Source organism: Myotis daubentonii, chromosome 16, assembly GCF_963259705.1.
Source record: "Myotis daubentonii chromosome 16, mMyoDau2.1, whole genome shotgun sequence".
In the NCBI taxonomy this organism is placed as follows: Eukaryota; Metazoa; Chordata; class Mammalia; order Chiroptera; family Vespertilionidae; genus Myotis; species Myotis daubentonii.
In genome coordinates this window covers 40,991,627-41,008,403 of record NC_081855.1, presented here as the reverse complement: position 1 = coordinate 41,008,403, position 16,777 = coordinate 40,991,627, and the positions used below count along the sequence as shown (strand labels likewise).

General features: G+C 51.7%; 1 protein-coding gene across 2 annotated transcripts in view; it reads left to right on the top strand.

Moving 5' to 3' along the window:
- The window catches only part of RGS9 (regulator of G protein signaling 9), a 50,630-nt gene that overhangs the window by 17,522 nt on the left and 16,331 nt on the right, over positions 1 to 16,777 (top strand). Inside the window, exons 8-12 of one of the 2 annotated variants that reach the window (XM_059670078.1) lie at positions 1,357 to 1,438; positions 7,872 to 7,934; positions 13,942 to 13,971; positions 14,684 to 14,745; positions 15,533 to 15,646. In XM_059670078.1, coding sequence (XP_059526061.1) covers positions 1,357 to 1,438; positions 7,872 to 7,934; positions 13,942 to 13,971; positions 14,684 to 14,745; positions 15,533 to 15,646 — 351 coding nt within the window. Of the gene's footprint in view, positions 1 to 1,356; positions 1,439 to 7,871; positions 7,944 to 13,941; positions 13,972 to 14,683; positions 14,746 to 15,532; positions 15,647 to 16,777 lie in introns of both variants that reach the window. The other variant, XM_059670077.1, reaches the window with a different exon arrangement.

The window sequence follows — 16,777 nt, the reverse complement described above, 5'->3', positions numbered from 1 at the left end:
CACACAGTCTTTGATGCGACAGAGTGGAACTGACAGGCGGGGAGGCACGAACATGCCCCGAGGCCAGCGATTTTCCCCCCCCCCCCGGCGGGCTCTGGCATTGCTGGCTGCCCGCGTGTCCAGATGTCACGTACGTCGTTTACCAGAGCAGGGAAATGAAGAAGGCAGGCGGTCAGATGGCAGCCCCGAGCGCCACCCACGTTGGCCCAGAGGTGAAGGTGGAGTGGATTGGACTCTACGTCTGCCCCTGGGGGTGATTGCACCCCAGCACCACCACCTCAGGCAGAGCTGGACTCTGTCTGGGACCTGAATCCCAGTTCAAGTCCCACCCCTCCCACTTGCTGATGGGGGGACCCCCAGTGGGACATTCAACCTCCCATGAAAAGGTCTCTGGGAGGATTAAGTGACTAGATAGGGGAAAGCATTGAGCAGGGCACCCAGCGCCCAGTGTCGAGTGAGCATTTGCTGTTTTTCGTTATCGTTACGGCATACACGGATTAGCTGGGCAGATTGGGCGAGTGCTGTGGCTCATCAGGAATGGGGTCCGTCACTGAGCAAAAGATACAGAATCTTCCTGGCCGTCAACATGGCTTCTGAAAGAACGAACTCTTACCCTTTGCGACAGCACAGATGGGCAGAGAGGGTAGGATGCTACGCTGAGTTAGCGTCTAGTTAGCATCTAAAGAACAAACAAAAGAGAAACAGACTCATAGATACAGAGAACAGATGGATGGTGGCCAGAAGGGCGAAGGGAGGGGGGCTGGGGGAAAAAAGGTGAAGGGATTCAGAAGTACAGATTGGTAGTAACAGAACAGTCATGGGGATGCAAAGTACAGCACGGAGAATATGGTCTATAATCCTATCTAATAAAAGCCTAATACGCAAATCGAATGAACGGCGGAACACCTGATGGAATGACCAGTCGCTATGATGTGCACTGACCACCAGGGGGCAGACGCTCAACACAGGAGCTGCCCCAGCACACAGGACCCAACCTGTGAGTGGGCGGCGCCAGGCCAGCCAAGGCAGGTGCCAGTGTGGGGGTGGGGACGCCCTGATTGCACTGCCAGTTGCCCTGCAGGTCGGCCCTGATCGCTGGCCAGGTCTAGGGACCCTAAATGTGCATGAATTTTGTGCACAGGGCCTCTAGTATTATAATCATTATGTATGTTGCCAGGTGGATACTGGAAATATCAGGGGGAACACTTTGTAAAGTCTATGATTGTCTAACCACCATGCTGTACCCCTGAAATGAATACAAAACCATATCGCCTGCAAACTGTAATCAAAAGAAAACCTTAACTATTAATAACCTGAAAAACACACACAAGAAAAACATGGCTTTTGGCTTTTCAGGACCGGGAAGGAAAGGAATAAAGCAGACAGGTATGCCCTGGACTGCCAGGAGAAGGCGTACTGGCTGGTCCACCGAAGCCCTGTGAGTATTTCCCCTCTGGTTTCACCATCTTTCCCCTGCCTGCCACCCCCACCCTGCACTCACCGCCCCTGATGCCTCCCACCCCCACCCTGCACTCACCACCCCTGATGCCTGCCACCCCCACCCTGCACTCACCACCCCTGATGTCTCCCACCCCCACCCTGCACTCACCGCCACTGATGTCTCCCACCCCCACCGATGTCTCCCACCCCCACCCTGCACTCACCACCCCTAATGCCTCCCACCCCCACCCTGCACTCACCACCCCTAATGCCTCCCACCTCCACCCTGCACTCACCGCCCCTGATGCCTCCCACCCCCACCCTGCACTCACCGCCCCTGATGCCTCCCACCCCCACCCTGCACTCACCGCCCCTTTTGCCAGCTCAGGGCCCTCTGGAGCTGGAACACTGAGGCAGGCAGGGGCTGCCCGGTGTTGAGTTAGCGTCCAGTGCCTGGTGGCTGGAGGAGGAAACGCGCACCTGGATGGGCTCTGCTCGTGGCCCATCTGGCGGTGGTTGGACCACGTGAAATTCCTTAAGCCATTAAACCTCATTAAACTAGGATGAGTTGGTCTTTTAAGGGGACGAGGCCTTTTTTTGGGGCCAGGATACCTTGGAAAAGAAGTCTAAGAGGAAGAAACTAGGACATAGGCTCCAAAGCATGAAAGTAAAATGCTGTGGAGGACCGACTCTCTGCAGGGCCAGCTCCTTCCCTCTCCTGGGCCCAGCCCCCCGCGGCTGGGGTGGGAGGAGGCGGGAGGAAGAGTGTGTGGAGCCTCCTTGCTTAGAGCACATTGCAGCTCTGGCGGTGGGGCTTTGAAGGGCCCGGAGAGACAAGCTGTGCATAAGTGACGGGACTTGTCAGGGCTCACCCCTGGGGAATGGAGGCCTCCTCCACCAGCACAAAGAGGCGGGCTGTCACCATCACCCCTGGGTCACCATCACCCCTGGGGTTAGCTCTGCTGCCTCCGTTCACGCCTGTGTCGGACCCATGTGCTGCCCATGGATCGTGGGAGGTGGGAGATGGGAAAAGCGTTCTGAAAAGTGAAGAGAGTTCACACACGCTCTTCCTCTTCCTCCTTCAGTTCTCTTGCTCGCCAGGCAACCAGATTCTCAGAGCCCGGAAGCAAGCCGGGTCAGCCCAGGTGCCGAAGCTCCCGCCTTGTTGAGCGTCAGGCCTATCAGATTTTGGCTGTTTGGCTTATTTTCTTTCTACACTCAAATACCCGACAGGGGTCCCATCTTGGGGGCATTGGTTCCGATGACTTGCTGCCAAGGTTAAGGCCCTGGGGCTGATCTCCAAGAAGCTTGCTTGGTTTTGCCCGGTTTCAGCGCCCCTCCTCTGGGTAAACCAGTTGGCCACCGCCCACCACGGGTGCCGGGGGCTGGGTGACGGTGGATGACCGAGCCCAGGGCACTGGAGCGCAGGAGTGAGCTCTCTGTCTGAGAAGGGAACCAAGCGTTGTCCAGCCTGCATGCAGACGTCTGTTCCTAAACGGGGGGCCTTGGGGAGGACAAGGGCAAGTGGCAGATAAGCCACGCATTTGGCAAGATGCCCTGGTGCCCGGTGGCACCCATGACCGAGAGGATCCTGGTCCCTGCAGGGTGGGGATGGCTTCCATATCACATGCGGGACTCCGTGGTGGGGGGGATGCATCCCTTGCAAAGTGACCCAGGCTGGCCCTGCCCATGATCTGCCCCAGTCCCTCTCCTCTGCTCTGTCCCTGAGCTCCGGAGGCCTATGAGGAGCAAAATGGAAAACAGGTTATCCAAGTTCTTTCCAGTTCTCTTGGGGTAAGCACTCAGCCCCCACACCAGGCAGCTGGCTGAGTGGCTCTCCACTGTATGATTCAGAGGTACCTAAATTTAGGTACCTCTGTGTCTCTGTGACCACTGCTTTCACCATCACCTCGCACACCTCCACCACCTCCCACCTTGCCCCCACTGTCTCCATCTCCATCACCACCATCACTATGATTGACATGGTCGCGATCACCACCACCACCACCACCGACCTGAGTCGAGAACTTTCAGTGTGCCGGACACTGCCCTACGCATCAGTCTACAATCGCTGCCTTATTTCATTTTCGCAGTCTGGTGTGGGAAGCAATGTTATTAGTCCCCTGTTGCCAATAAGGAAGCTGAGGCTCAGGGATGTTGCTTATCGGCCAGAGTCACACAGCTAGTGCGTGCCGTAGCATCTGAACCCACAGACTGCACGGCCTTTCTCTCTTAGTCCCTATCCTCTGCTCTCCCAGGGCCATGTCACGTGATGTCTCAGTGCATGTAAGACCTTTTTGCAACCCCCTTGGTCATGAGAGCGTGGCATCAGGCACTGCTGCTCTAACAACCAGGCTGCCAGGGCTCACAGGAGCCTGGTCCCTCCGTGATAGCACCGGGAACCAAGTTCAGAACAAGGCTTTGACGCACGCGGAGCAGTTGTAAAAGAATTCCCTGGACACAAAACTCTTTACACCAATCTCTTACTGCTCCCTGAAGTTGAAACTGGATCGTCAAAGACGAGGCCAGAGGGCCTGTGGGTCCTGCTCCCTCCACTTTCTTAAGAGACTCACAGCCTCTTGGGGCCCAAGAGCACTGGGGTTAGGGCCATGTTCTGCTTGGAGCGTGTCCAGTTTGAAGTCTGTCTCAGCCTTCAAGTTGAGCAAAACCAGGAAGCCCGGGAGCTCAGCTCCGTCAGACTGTCTCCCAGAGACCCAAACAGACTCTCAGTTCACTGGGAAAACAGCCAGCCGGGCAGACAAAGCACTTGGCTCGGTGGCGTGTGGAACAGCCTGCGTGTGAACGGACGGGGGACCCATTGTTGTGGGTGGGACACGGCCTGCAGTTACCGAATCGGTTCATTCCCCTGTTCACTGGTCTGTCCACTAATCCGTGGAACCTTCACGAGGCCCCGACTCTGTGCCAGCTAAGCAGTGAAGGTCCTGGGCATAAAACAACGCGAGCTAGAGGTTGTCGAGTGCCTACTGCGTGCCTGTGTTAAGCTTTTGGCACAGATGGTCCCATTTGCCCGGGGATGATGCTATGAAGTAGGGAGTAGCATCATCCCCATTATCCAGATGGGGAGATCAAGGCTCAGGGAGGGTCAGGAGCTTGCACGGGTGAACCTGTACTGTACAGAGCGCCTGGGCAGCTAGCTGGGGGAGGCGGGGTCCTGAGTCAGATCGGGGATCTGGGAACACCTCTTGGTGGAAGTGACATTCAAGCCAAGATCTGCTTCGAGCAGACGTCTCCGGCCTGTCCACCCAAACTCATCTCCCTGCTTCAGCCTCTTTCCCTGGTTTTATTTTGCTTATGAAACTATTTGGGATTTTATTTATTACTAGAGGCTCGGTACACAGATTCATGCACTGGTGGGGTCCCTCAGCCCGGCCTGCACCCTCTTGCAATCTGGGACCCCTTGAGGGACTGGGACTAAACCGGCAGTCGGACATCCCTCTTGCAACCCAGGTCCCCTTGCTCCTAACAACCTGACTGCTTGCTCCTTACTGCTTGGCTTGCCACTCCTTAGCGCTGCTGCAGAGGCGAGAGAGGCTCCTGCCACCGTGGCTGCACTCGTCAGCTGTGAGCCCGGCTTCTGGCTGAGCAGTGCTCCCGCTGTGGGAGTGCACTGACCACCAGGGGGAAGCTCCTGCATTGAGCGTCTGCCCCCTGCTGGTCAGTGTGCGTCATAGTGACCGGTCGTTCTGGTTGTTCTGCTGTAACGGTCGCTGGGCTTATATATATATATATATAGATTTGTTTTCCATCCCATGCACCAAAGGGTCTGAACTGATATGTTAGAGAAGAGAGTGGTGATGAGAGAAAGTGAGGAGAGCAAGAGAAGGGACAGGAGGGGCTTAGTGGAGTGTCAGCTGGCAGTCACCACAGGATGCCGTTGCCCTTGTTTCCTGGGCACTGACAGGCAGCTCCGGGTTATCTCCGTTCAAGCATCTCCTTGCGTGCCAGACACCACATCAGCTGTGGCTCTGGTGACTATTGTGGGAACAAAAACTTATGCTACCTGATGAATGAATGAATGAATGAATGAATGAATGGAGCCTGGGGTTTTCCCCAACCGGCAGAAGCAGAAAGACAGCCCCCCTGGGAAGTTTTGAAGGCAGGGTGCCGGGATGGGACCACAGCTCTATAGGCACAGCTGAGACTTATGCAAAGGCTGAGAGGAGGCAGGTTCTGGGCAGCGGGGCAGCCCTTCTGTAGAGCTGAAGAGAGCCAGGAGGGCTGGCACTGGACAGGCTGGCAGAATAATAGAGCTCCGCGGGCGGCTCCAGCTCTGAGTCCAAGGCTGTCTGGCCTGGGCAGCCCTGTGCTGATGATGGTTACGCAGGTGCACCACTGAGCACTCGGGCGGCCACCTTTATATAAAAGCATGAGTCAAGTTCAAGGGAAAGAGTTGGAGAACTAATTCAAGACTCAAGATGACTGCACTGGCGCTGTGGAAGTGTGAGGGTGTGTGCCCTCAGAGTGGGTCTGAGTGTGAGAGAGTGTGTGAGTGTATAAATGCGACTGCGTGTGATCGTGGATGTATTTGTGCGAGAGGTGAAAGTGGTGTGAGAATACATGTGTTTTTTGAGTGTGTGTGTGTGTGTGTGTGTGTGAAGTCTTCAGGTAAGCTGGGGGTTTCTTATACCAGACGGAGGGGGCAATTCCTGGAACCCACTGTAGGCAAAGGCACTACACCCCTATGATTCTGACGGCCCCCCACATCCCTATGCTGGGTTAGGGCCCATTGAAGGCTGGCTTGGACTTCTGTACTGTCCCTTCGTAGCACTTGTTATAACTGTAGTTCATCATTTGTGTGAATAATTGCTGAGTGACTGCCTCCTCCTGAGACCTGCTGGGGATGTTGGAGGCAGGGGTCCCTGTCGCATGCACCACGGGCTCCCCAGGGCTGAGCACAATGCCAGCCACAGGAAGTAGCTGCTATATTTGTTGACTGAGGTCCACATGTAACAACAACTAGGGTGAGGACGGCCATCCCTTTCCTTGTCCTCCTCCCGCCCACTTCCTACTTCTCTCTTTCTCTTCCCTGCCTAGGCGGTATGCCCAGCATCTGCCCGCATGGTAGCCTGCTGAGCTAAGTTGCCAGATTTAGCAAATAAAATCCATTATGCCCAGTTAAACTTGAATTTCAGATAAACAGCAAATGATGTATGTCCCAATATTTTGATACTTATTGTATGCTTCTACTAAACACATATGGAATATATTTTTATGCAAAATGATATAGTCAAACTATGTGCTATTTATCTGGAATGCAAACTGAACGGGGTGTCCTAAAGTTTATTTGGCCACCATACTTCTGAGCTAAAAATGTGACTGATCCTGTTGATGAGGCTGAACCTGATGGGGAGAAAGCCCAGTTGCTTCCCGTCTCTGCTCCAGTGAAGTCACCCTCGTTAATCACAAGAGAACTTGATGGGTGCCTGGCGCCAAACCAGCACAGAGGAGAGTGCAAGGCCCGAACTGCTGGCCTCAGAGAATCGAGAGAGACCAGGCAAGATTGGCTGGAGAGCGGGTGGCCTGATCGAGAAGGGAACTGACCAAGATTGAGACCCAGCTCTGGGCCAGGCCTCTATTTACACACACAGTCTCGGAAGGAACACGATCCCTTGCTCAGTAATAGCGGCCCTCTGCTGAGAGAGCTTCACACTCCACCTTGTTAAGTCCTCACAAGAACTGGCAGGTAGGAGGAGCATCTCCATTTCTCAGAAAGGAATTGTGTGCAGACTGTACTTTCCAAGACCTTCCTCGGAGCGAGGAAGTGGCAGGACTAGGATTAGATCCCAGAGGTGCCCGGCAGAAGCCTGGACTCTCTAAAGCTCTGCATTGTGGGTAGGGAAGGAGCACCGGGGAGGAGTCGGGAGTCCCATGTGCTAATCTCAGTGAGCTCTTGCTGAAGTAGAGTGTTATTTGAACATCAGTTCATCCATTCACCCACCCACCCATCCATCACCCATCTACCTACCCATTTATTCATCCATCCATGCAACCACCCATCTACCCACATACTCACCAGAGCATCCATCCACACATCTATCTACCATTACCCACCTACTGACCCATCCCTCCCTCCATACATCCATGCACCTACCCACCTATCTACCCATCCACTCATCCATCCATCCATCCATCCACCCACCCATTCATCTACCCATCACCCACTTACCCACCCACCCGTCCATCAGTGCACGCATGTATCTCCCCATCCCACTGTGTTAGGTTCTGGGGATGCTGTGGTGGTGGAACAGTTTATGAAGCTCTCCTCACACACCCTCGTAGCTCCCTGTGGGCTAGGCTGCAAGCCCTTCGCAGCTCACTGTCACAATTGGCAGCTTGGCCAAGACCCAAAGTTAATTAGAAACTGGAGACTCTCCCAGCAGTGGTCCTTATGTTATTTTTATTCCATCCAGCCAGGAATGAACAACGTGCTGGACTATGGCCTGGACCGAGTGACCAATCCGAATGAAGTTCAGGTAAACCAGGTAGGTCTCTGCTGCATACTGCTGGTAGGATGGGCAGGGCCTAGGTGAGGGTCTTAGTCTGGGAAGATGTCCATCTGTCTATTGTCTAGCTGTGTCTGTTGGGGCAGTGATATCTCCCCTTTGAGAGTGCCTAAGAGAGGAGGACTATGGGTGGGCTCTGTGACATCAGTGTTGGGGGCGGGGAGGCCATGGGAAGGGCCCTGCATAAAGAAAGACAAGAGATCTAGAGTGCAGGTTGGAGCCAATGGGATCCAGACGGCTGGCTTACAGATATTTCGGAATCACTTCTTCCTTTGAAAATCTGATGAAAGTTATGAAAGCATTCTGCCTAAAGACTCCTAGACAGACATTTGCATACAATTTCAGCCAGTTCCTGGACTCCCTGGAGCTTATAGGCCCCAGGCTTAAAACCCTTGAGTCAACTTTGGGTTTAAACCCTCATCCTGGACAGGACCTGGAATGTCACACTTTTTTTTTTTTTTGCATCTCAATAGGGTGGGATCTTTGCAAAGATTCTCCTAAGCTTTTGTTTTAAAAGGACTCTTTTCCCAATACAACTACTATTTATGATGGATGGCCAATTTCCTACGATGGTTTCTTATTTAAAGAAATGCAATTCGTAAGCTGTTGAAACAGTGAGCATTCTGGGCAGGGTTTCTCACCATGGCACTACTGTGTTGAGCTGTCCTGTGCAGTGTAGGATGGTTAGCATATCCTGGCCTCTACTCACTGGATGCCATGAGCATTGTGCCTTTCCCTGCCCACCTCCCAGGCCTGATCATCATGGATGTTTCCAGACATTGTCCCATGCACCCTGGGGGAGGAAATTATCGTGGATGAGAACCACTGATCCCAGTAAACCAGCCTAAACCCCAGTGCAACTAGTTTGAGATGGTTTCTTTGATTTCTGCCTAACATTGTCTTTGGGCAGCAAGGGGTCAGTGACCTCTTTAGCCTAGTGTGTCAGCTCTAAGCTTTGGCATTGCCTTAGGCCTGAGTGGGAGCCAGGAGGGAGAAGAAAGTCAATGGGGAAAGAAAAAGCAGGGACAAGGAGGTCACGAGGCAGCTGTGACATGTATACCTTTGCCCACTGGGACCCAGAACTCACAATGGCCATGGGGACCTCCAACCAGTGCCTTAGGCAGACGCACAGGGATGGAGTCCATCTGGAGAGAGATTCCGTGTCCCCAGAGGGTATCACTGGGTTGGGTGGGGTGGCTAAGTCCCTTGTCCACAACTCAAAGTGACCCTTCCTTTGATACACGTATGACACTGTCAGCCTTCGGCGGCCTTTTCCACGTTCCCCTCGTCAGATGACAGATAATTGCTGAGGCCTTGTCGCTTGGTTGCCACGGAAACAGAATCATCAAGGCAAATACTGAACCTGCCTGGAAGATGTGCTTTTTGTGTTTTTATATTTTATGGGTAGCTGGCAGCTCTGGAAACCTTGTGGTGGAGGTGGGGAGGGCAGAGGTGGACAGCAGAGCGCCCTGGTCAGGCTTGGAGGAGAGGGCGCCCTCCGCTTTCAAAGCCCATTTCTTGCCAGATGCTGGCATTTCCGGCCGCCTGGGTCAGAGTGTGCGGGGCAAAGGGCTTGTCTGCCTGCTGATGTTTGACAAGGGGCTGCTTTTACTTTTGTTTACCATCGCCTTCTCTGTCTTTCTCTCTCTCTCTCTTGCACCAGCTCCCTTTCTCCTGTCTGCACTCTGGCCTTTGTGGAGAATTAAGAAGAATTAAGAATTCTCACGTAGGCGGGGGGCCCTCCTGCCTGTCCCATCAGCCAGCCCCAGCGGGTGCCCGATCAGCTGTTAGGGAAATAGAGGCTGCTGCTGGGTTTTATCTGTCTGCAACATTTCCCCAGTTTGACTCAGTGTTCCCTGTTTTCCGGGGTTTACCTGCCCTGAGGGAGGGGGTGGTGGGAGTGTGGAGTGTCTCCCAGCATAGCTAGCTGCCTGCCTCCTGTCTCCTCTCTTCTGCTTTGCACTCACCACAACAGTTCTGAATTTCCTGGTTCCTGACTTTCGATTCCCTGCTCTCAAAGCTTGCCTACCCTGATTCCTCAGGCCTCTCCCGGTCTTGTGTTTTGCTCTGTGCTGGCCCACCCCTCACCTCTTGTTTTGGCAGATCCCTGCCTGGCTGCCTGATCCCAGGGTCCTGGCTTGTCCCTGTTCTGGGCTCCCGCACTTCTGGGCACAGTGGCCTGAGGGCCTCGCAGGTCAGGGCCCTGACCCCTGCTGCCCTGGGATTATTGTCTGCAGCCCTCATCCCGCATCCGGCGCTCAAGGCCAAGGAGTGGGCCGCAGAGCTGTGTACATAAGCTCTGGCCCAGTCCCTATTTGGGCAAATCTGCAAGCGGAAAATAATAAGCGAGAATCCCAAGAATGCAGGGCATTTGGAGATTCCTTAGACAGCGTATCTCCCTGTGCAGAGTGTGTCGCCTGGGTGAGGAATAGAGAAATGACCCCTGCCCAGGAGGGCCGACTCCGGGAAGGCAGGGGATCTGTGCGTGAATTCCAGAGTCAAAAAATGTTATTATTTTATCAGGAGGTGGTTTACCTCGAATTGCTTACAAGTATGTGTGTGTGTATTTTTTAATAACTTCATTTTATTTATAATGAATGTTCCTTATGGCCTTTGGCTAAGTAATAATTTTGATAGGTTTATGAGGTTTGGCAAATAAAAATGTAGGATGGCCAGTTACTTTTGAATTCCAGGTAAACAACAAATAACTTTTGTAGTGTGTACCAAATATTGCAGGGGCGTCCTGTATTTTATCGTGTAAGTAGGGCCAAAGCCATGCCACGCGTGTTCTCAGCAGCAGCCTGTGAGCCCTAAGTCCCTGGCCACAGTCGCCTGTCTATTGTCTCACTTAATCCCTTCCTTTTCTATCTCCTTTTACCAAGGAGAAAACAGAGGCTTTGAAATGCTGAAAAACGCATCCAAAGTCATGTAGCCAATAAACCACAGAACCAGGATTTGGCCTTGGTTTGAGCCCCACAGCCACAGTCTTTTTTCCACCCGCCTTCCCATCAGATTTTCTCTTGGTCTTTTAGAGGCGTCCAGAATGTTCACCCCCATACACCCTCACACCCCTAGAAGGACAGAGATGCCCTGTGTCAATCTAGAGCAGTGGTTCTCACCTTCTGGCCCTTTAAATACAGTTCCTCATGTTGTGACCCAACCATAAAATTATTTTTGTTGCTACTTCATAATGACACTTGCTACTGTTATGAATTGTCATGTAAATATCTGATATGCAGGATGGTCTTAGGCGACCCCTGTCAAAGGGTCGTTCCACTGCCAAAGGGGTGGCGACCCGCACAGATTGAGAATCGCTGATCTAGAGGAAGCCAAGCCTATGGACAGCTGTCTTTAAAGCTAGAAATAAATGCTAAAATCCACGTGGCCACTCCAGGTGGAGGTGGGGAGACCCCAGATGCAACTGTATCTTATGATTAGAGAGCTCGCTGCAGTCTGATTCCCAGAAAGTAGCTGGTCATTCCGGGAATCTGAAACCTGACAGCGAACCGCACCACCGAGGCAGGGCCCTAAAAGGGTAATAAAAGCCAATGAAGTGCATTAGCCTATGGAACATGTTGAGCCCTGAGGCTGAGATAATGGCCCCAGAAACAAGCATTTGAGGCCAAAGTCAGACAATGCTAGGTAGAGTAGACATGCCAGAAAGGACAGACCCCGTGGAGCCTGGAGAACAGCAGGCAGACTTGTCTGTGATGGTCCACGCAGGAGCCCTGGGCCGCAGCACGGTGGCCGACAGGAAATTTGATCTTGGGTCCCAGGCACTTTGAAGGAGGGTGTTTAAGATGCTGGCTGCTGAGCACAGGCCTTTACCATCATTACTATCTCCCCTGCTCCCAGCTCTACTGAGATATTGACATGTAACATATGTAAGTTGAAGTGATGATTAGAGACATGTCTATATTGCAAAACATGACCACAATAAGGTTCGTGAACACCTACCTCTACCCCCTTGCATAATTACAATTTTTTTTGTGTGTGTTGATAGCATTTAAGAGCTACTCTCTCAACAGCTTCCAGGCCTGGACTGCAGTATCGCTAATTACCGTCACCATGCTGTGCACCGGGTGCCCAGATCTTATTTATCTCAGTGCCGGGAGTTTGTTTTACCTCCACGAGCGTGAATTAAAGAGCGTTGCCTGTGTTTGTGTTCCATCTCGGTGTTGGGGCTCCAGCTCTCTTTTTTGTTTTAATTTTACTTGATATGGCTGGACAGAGTCATTCTATTTGTCATCGTCCTCAGCATCAGGGCAAGGAGAAGACCGGAGTGAGGAGCAGGCTATTTTCTGTTTCTCATGGATCCCTCCTCAGCTTCGCAAAAGGCAGAGCTGGGTTCGAATCTTGGCTCGGCCACTTACTGACCAGGAGTTGTGGACCAAGTTGCCCATAACCTATTCCAGTCTCAGAGCTGAATATTGGAATAATAAAACCTCGCTCCCTTACACAGGTGTCAGGGCTCCACGAGGTGCAAACGGCTTTGCACTAGTTGCTAGGTGGTGGTGGTTATGCACCAGTCCAGCTTCCCCTTTGAGCAGAGGCCAGAGGCCAGTCCGTACTATTTTGAATCCATTTCAGCAGACGCGGACAGAAGAGTCTGATTACATTAGGTTTGCATGCAAATCTGCCGTGGCCCCAGGGTCCTTTCCCCCCTGAAGTGTGTGTCTTCTAAAACGGGGCCTAATGTGGAGACAGACTGGGAACAAAGAATCAGTGTGGCTGCCAAAATATTTGGATCAACTTTTTAAGTGGAGAAATGTTCTCTCAAGCTTAGAATACATCTCCATTGTTATTTCAGGCCTCAGCACACGACAGCCATCGTGAATTTAATATCGACTGAGCATCTGCTCTGCCCCAGATGTTACGCTGGGGAAGCCTGGCAGGGTCGTCCTGCTTCTAATGGTGCCTAGCGGGTGATGTGTACATTAGAGAGTCACACAGACACACATCATGGATGTGATAAAGGCTATGAAGGGGAAGTCAGGGTGTGTGGGAGGCCCCAACAAGGGACCTACCTGAGCTTTACCCTCCTGAGCTTTACCCTCCTGAGATACCTCGCCCCACTTCCCCACCCGGGAAAAGGATTTCCTGTGAAGAGCAAGTACATAAAAGCAATCTGATGAAGCAAAATCAAACCCGGCAAGGATTGGAAAGGAGAGACGTGTACGTGCCATCCTAGATGGGAACCTCCTGGCCCATAAGCCGTTGTCAGTGGGCTCCATGAGCCATTGGTTATTTTATTATTAACTGGCTGAGGAAAACAGTATCCTCCTTGGCCATTTAAAAAATATATATATATAAAATTGATTTCAGAGAGGAAGGGAGAGGGAGAGAGAGAGAGAGAGAGAGAGAAACATCCATGATGAGTGAGAATGATTGGCTGCCTCCTGCACGTCCCACACTGGGGATCAAGCCCACAACCCAGGTATGTGCCCTGACCAGGAATTGAACCCTGTTCTTCTAGTTCATAGGTTAACGCTCAACCACTGAGCCTCACCGGCAGGGCCCCAGTGTGATCCCTGTCCCCCACTGTGGCATTGGTGAAGCTGTTATGAAGGCATCAGGAACGAGCCTCACCATTCATTCAGCTCTCTCTGTCCCGTGAGAGGAGAAACAGACACTTAAACCGGTTCCCCATTCCATTTCAGGTGGTTGGGTAGGCCCGACAGTAGATGGGGACCAATCCCAAACTCGGTCTTTCCTGCATCTTGGCTTTAGGGTCAAGAGCAGGGTCAAGTCACAGTGGTAAATCCTACCCCAAGTCTTCACCAAGCCTCTTAGTTGATCCAATTCTCCAGTAGTTGCCCAGCATAGGGTGGAGGTGGTGGTGAGGGGGACATTCTGTCTTCTAAGAGAAGAAGGACAGTTCTCTCATGGGGGGTGTGTTTTTATTTTCCAAATGGGCCTTTGAACTGTGATGATTTCATGGCATCTGTTTAATGGCTCTGGCTTCTTTGTTTTACAGAAACAAACAATCACTGCTGTCAAAAAAGAGGTAATTCGCCTCCCAGTTCCAGGGATGTTTGATCTTAAATCCTCCAGCGCATGACACGTACTTGGGCTTGAGGCTCTGCACTCGGCAATGAAATGAAAGCCACGTGTAGAGTTCAGAGGACTGTTTACAAATGAATGGACAGCACAGAATGGCAAAGCATCTTCTGTGAGATCTGAATGGGGCTGACGCTGGACTGGGGTTTGGAGACACTGTCCGAGGCACCTATCAAATGCTGTAGGGCCTGCATCCCCACCCTGGCCCCTGGTCCTATGATTACAAGGCTGTTCAGAATTTGCCCAGGGTGGCACATTGCCTATTTTGACATATTTTGTATCCAGGGCCCAAGACAGAGCCCTGGTAATAGTTGGCCATTGAGGTTAGAGCCGCTTGGTTAACCATCTGTCCCCATAGCTTGGCTTAATGCTTCTTAGAACACTCCCCCCCCCCCCCACCCCAACACACACACCCCAGTTGATGCCTCTTCCAAGACCAACACATGATGGGTGAAGGAGGCCCCTAATTTGAAGTTTGGGATCACCCATCTACTGTGGGCCTGAACCCTGTTGGTACTGAGGTGTCTGGCTTGAGGGGTGGAATGGGATGCCGTGATGGGTATAGGGTGTCTAGTTCTGGAGGTCCTCTGTGAATATCAGTGTAGTGACACCCAAGAGTGGGGCAGTTGGACATCTTCTAACGACCGTGTCTCTTCCAGATCATGTATTACCAACAGGCCTTAATGAGGTCCACAGTGAAGTCTTCGGTGTCCCTTGGAGGGTATGTTCCTATTTTGTTGGTCTTGCTGAGGTTTGAACAGCAGATAGGCAAGAAGAGAACTTTTGCTTTAAGGCAAACTGGAGAGGTCATAGACTGACTTAAGATCCTAATGAACTCTGCAGGACAAGAGCGCTCTCTGGGGGGTTAAGTTACTGGTGGTCCACTCGGTGCAAGTGTCCAGGTCTCGTCTTGGGTTCGGCAAAATCAGGGTGGGTGAGGTTCTGTACAAGCCTGTCATCTCCTTTGTGGGCGGGAAGGTGGGGAGAGTTCATGGACTGGACCCTGCGGGATCCATGATAGCCTGTGTCCCTAGCCTCGCCCTTTCAAACTAACGAGGGGAAGGTGGGCTGTGCTCACTGAGTCAATGTGTCCATGGTTAACCTCTGATCTAAAATCCAATCAGGACACATTGGGAATTTAGGTTTGGTTTGTTGAACGTTCAGGCTACCCTGACCCAGTCCCTTGTAGGACATTATCTGAGACACACAAAGGGTTTCTCGTCAAGATACAATGTCATGAGCCTGCATTTTTTTATTAAATCTGTTACAGAGAAATTAAAAAGGGCCTGGGTTGGGAGGCAGCACCTCATTTCACAAGTAGAATGGGGACAGATTTTCGTCAAATGCCTGCTAATCTGAGTGCTGTTCGAGCATTTCCCCGAGAAGACAGTAATAAGTAGGCAACCAAATCGATAAGAAAAGGAGGCCAGGCTGGCCAGGCACCCCGAGCATGGATTTAGTCTCTTGGGTGTTGAACTCCTAGGAAATCTTTTCCATTTGCTTTGCAGGATCGTCAAATACAGTGAGCAGTTTTCGTCCAATGACGCCATCATGTCAGGCTGCCTCCCTAGCAATCCTTGGATAACAGATGACACCCAGTTCTGGGATTTAAATGCCAAATTGTATGTATTGGATATGTTGGTGTTTTTAAACGTAGCTTTTTGACTTATTCAATTCATCCACCCATTTGAAGTGTACAATTCAATCTTTTCTTTCACTATATTCATGGAGTTGTACAGCCATCACCACAAGCAATTTTAAACCACTTTCATCACCCAAAACAGAAGCCCCACTCTCATACCCTTTGGCTATTTCCTCTCCCCACCCCCCACCAATATTCCTCCAGCTCCCGGCAGCCACTAAACAGCTTCCTGTCTCTGTGGGTTTGCTGATTCTGGACACTTCGCATACGAGAGACCCTATTCCATGTGGTCTTTTGTGATTAGCCTTTTCACTTGGCATCCTGCACGTATTAGTACTCAGCCCCTTTCTATGGCTGAATAATATTCACCCTAAGGCTAGACCACATTTTGGTTTTCCATTCATCAGTGGATGGACATTTGGGTTGCCTCCGCCTTTTCGCTATTATGAGTAATGCTGTTGTGATCATCCCTATTCAGATTTTTGTGTGAACATGTTTTCGTGTCTCGTGGGTGGATACCTAGGAGTGGAGCTGCTGGGTCAAATGGTAACTGCGATGAACAACATATTGTTTTTGAAAAGAAGACAATTATCTTTATGGCTTTGTGTCTTGGGTGTCTAATTAGTGTCAGGCTAAGCTCCTGGAGGACAGGGCCCTAACGCTGCCCTGGTGATTATGCTGCCCACTCCTTAGCTCTGCCTGTGCATTTCATTTTTAAAATTTATTATTTAAAAAATATTTTTATTGATTTCAGAGAGGAAGGGAGAGGGGGAGAGAGAGAGAGAGAGATAGAAACATTGATGAGAGCGAATCATGGATTGTCTGCCTCCTACACACCCTCCACTGGGGATTGAGCCCACAACCCAGACATGTGCCTTGACCGAGAATTAAACAGTGACTTCCTGGTTCATAGGTCGACGCTCAACCACTGAGCCACGCCAGCCGGGCTGGCTGTGCATTTTGCATGGTGGTTGCTGCTCACTGTGCCTGCGTGATCTGGTTGTTGGAAGAGGGGCAAAGGCAGTAATGCAGAGGGAGAGGGTAAACCAGCAAAGGAAGAAGACAGGGGCGTAAGTGTCAAGTCAGAGGGGAAGGCGGAGGTGGAGGAGTG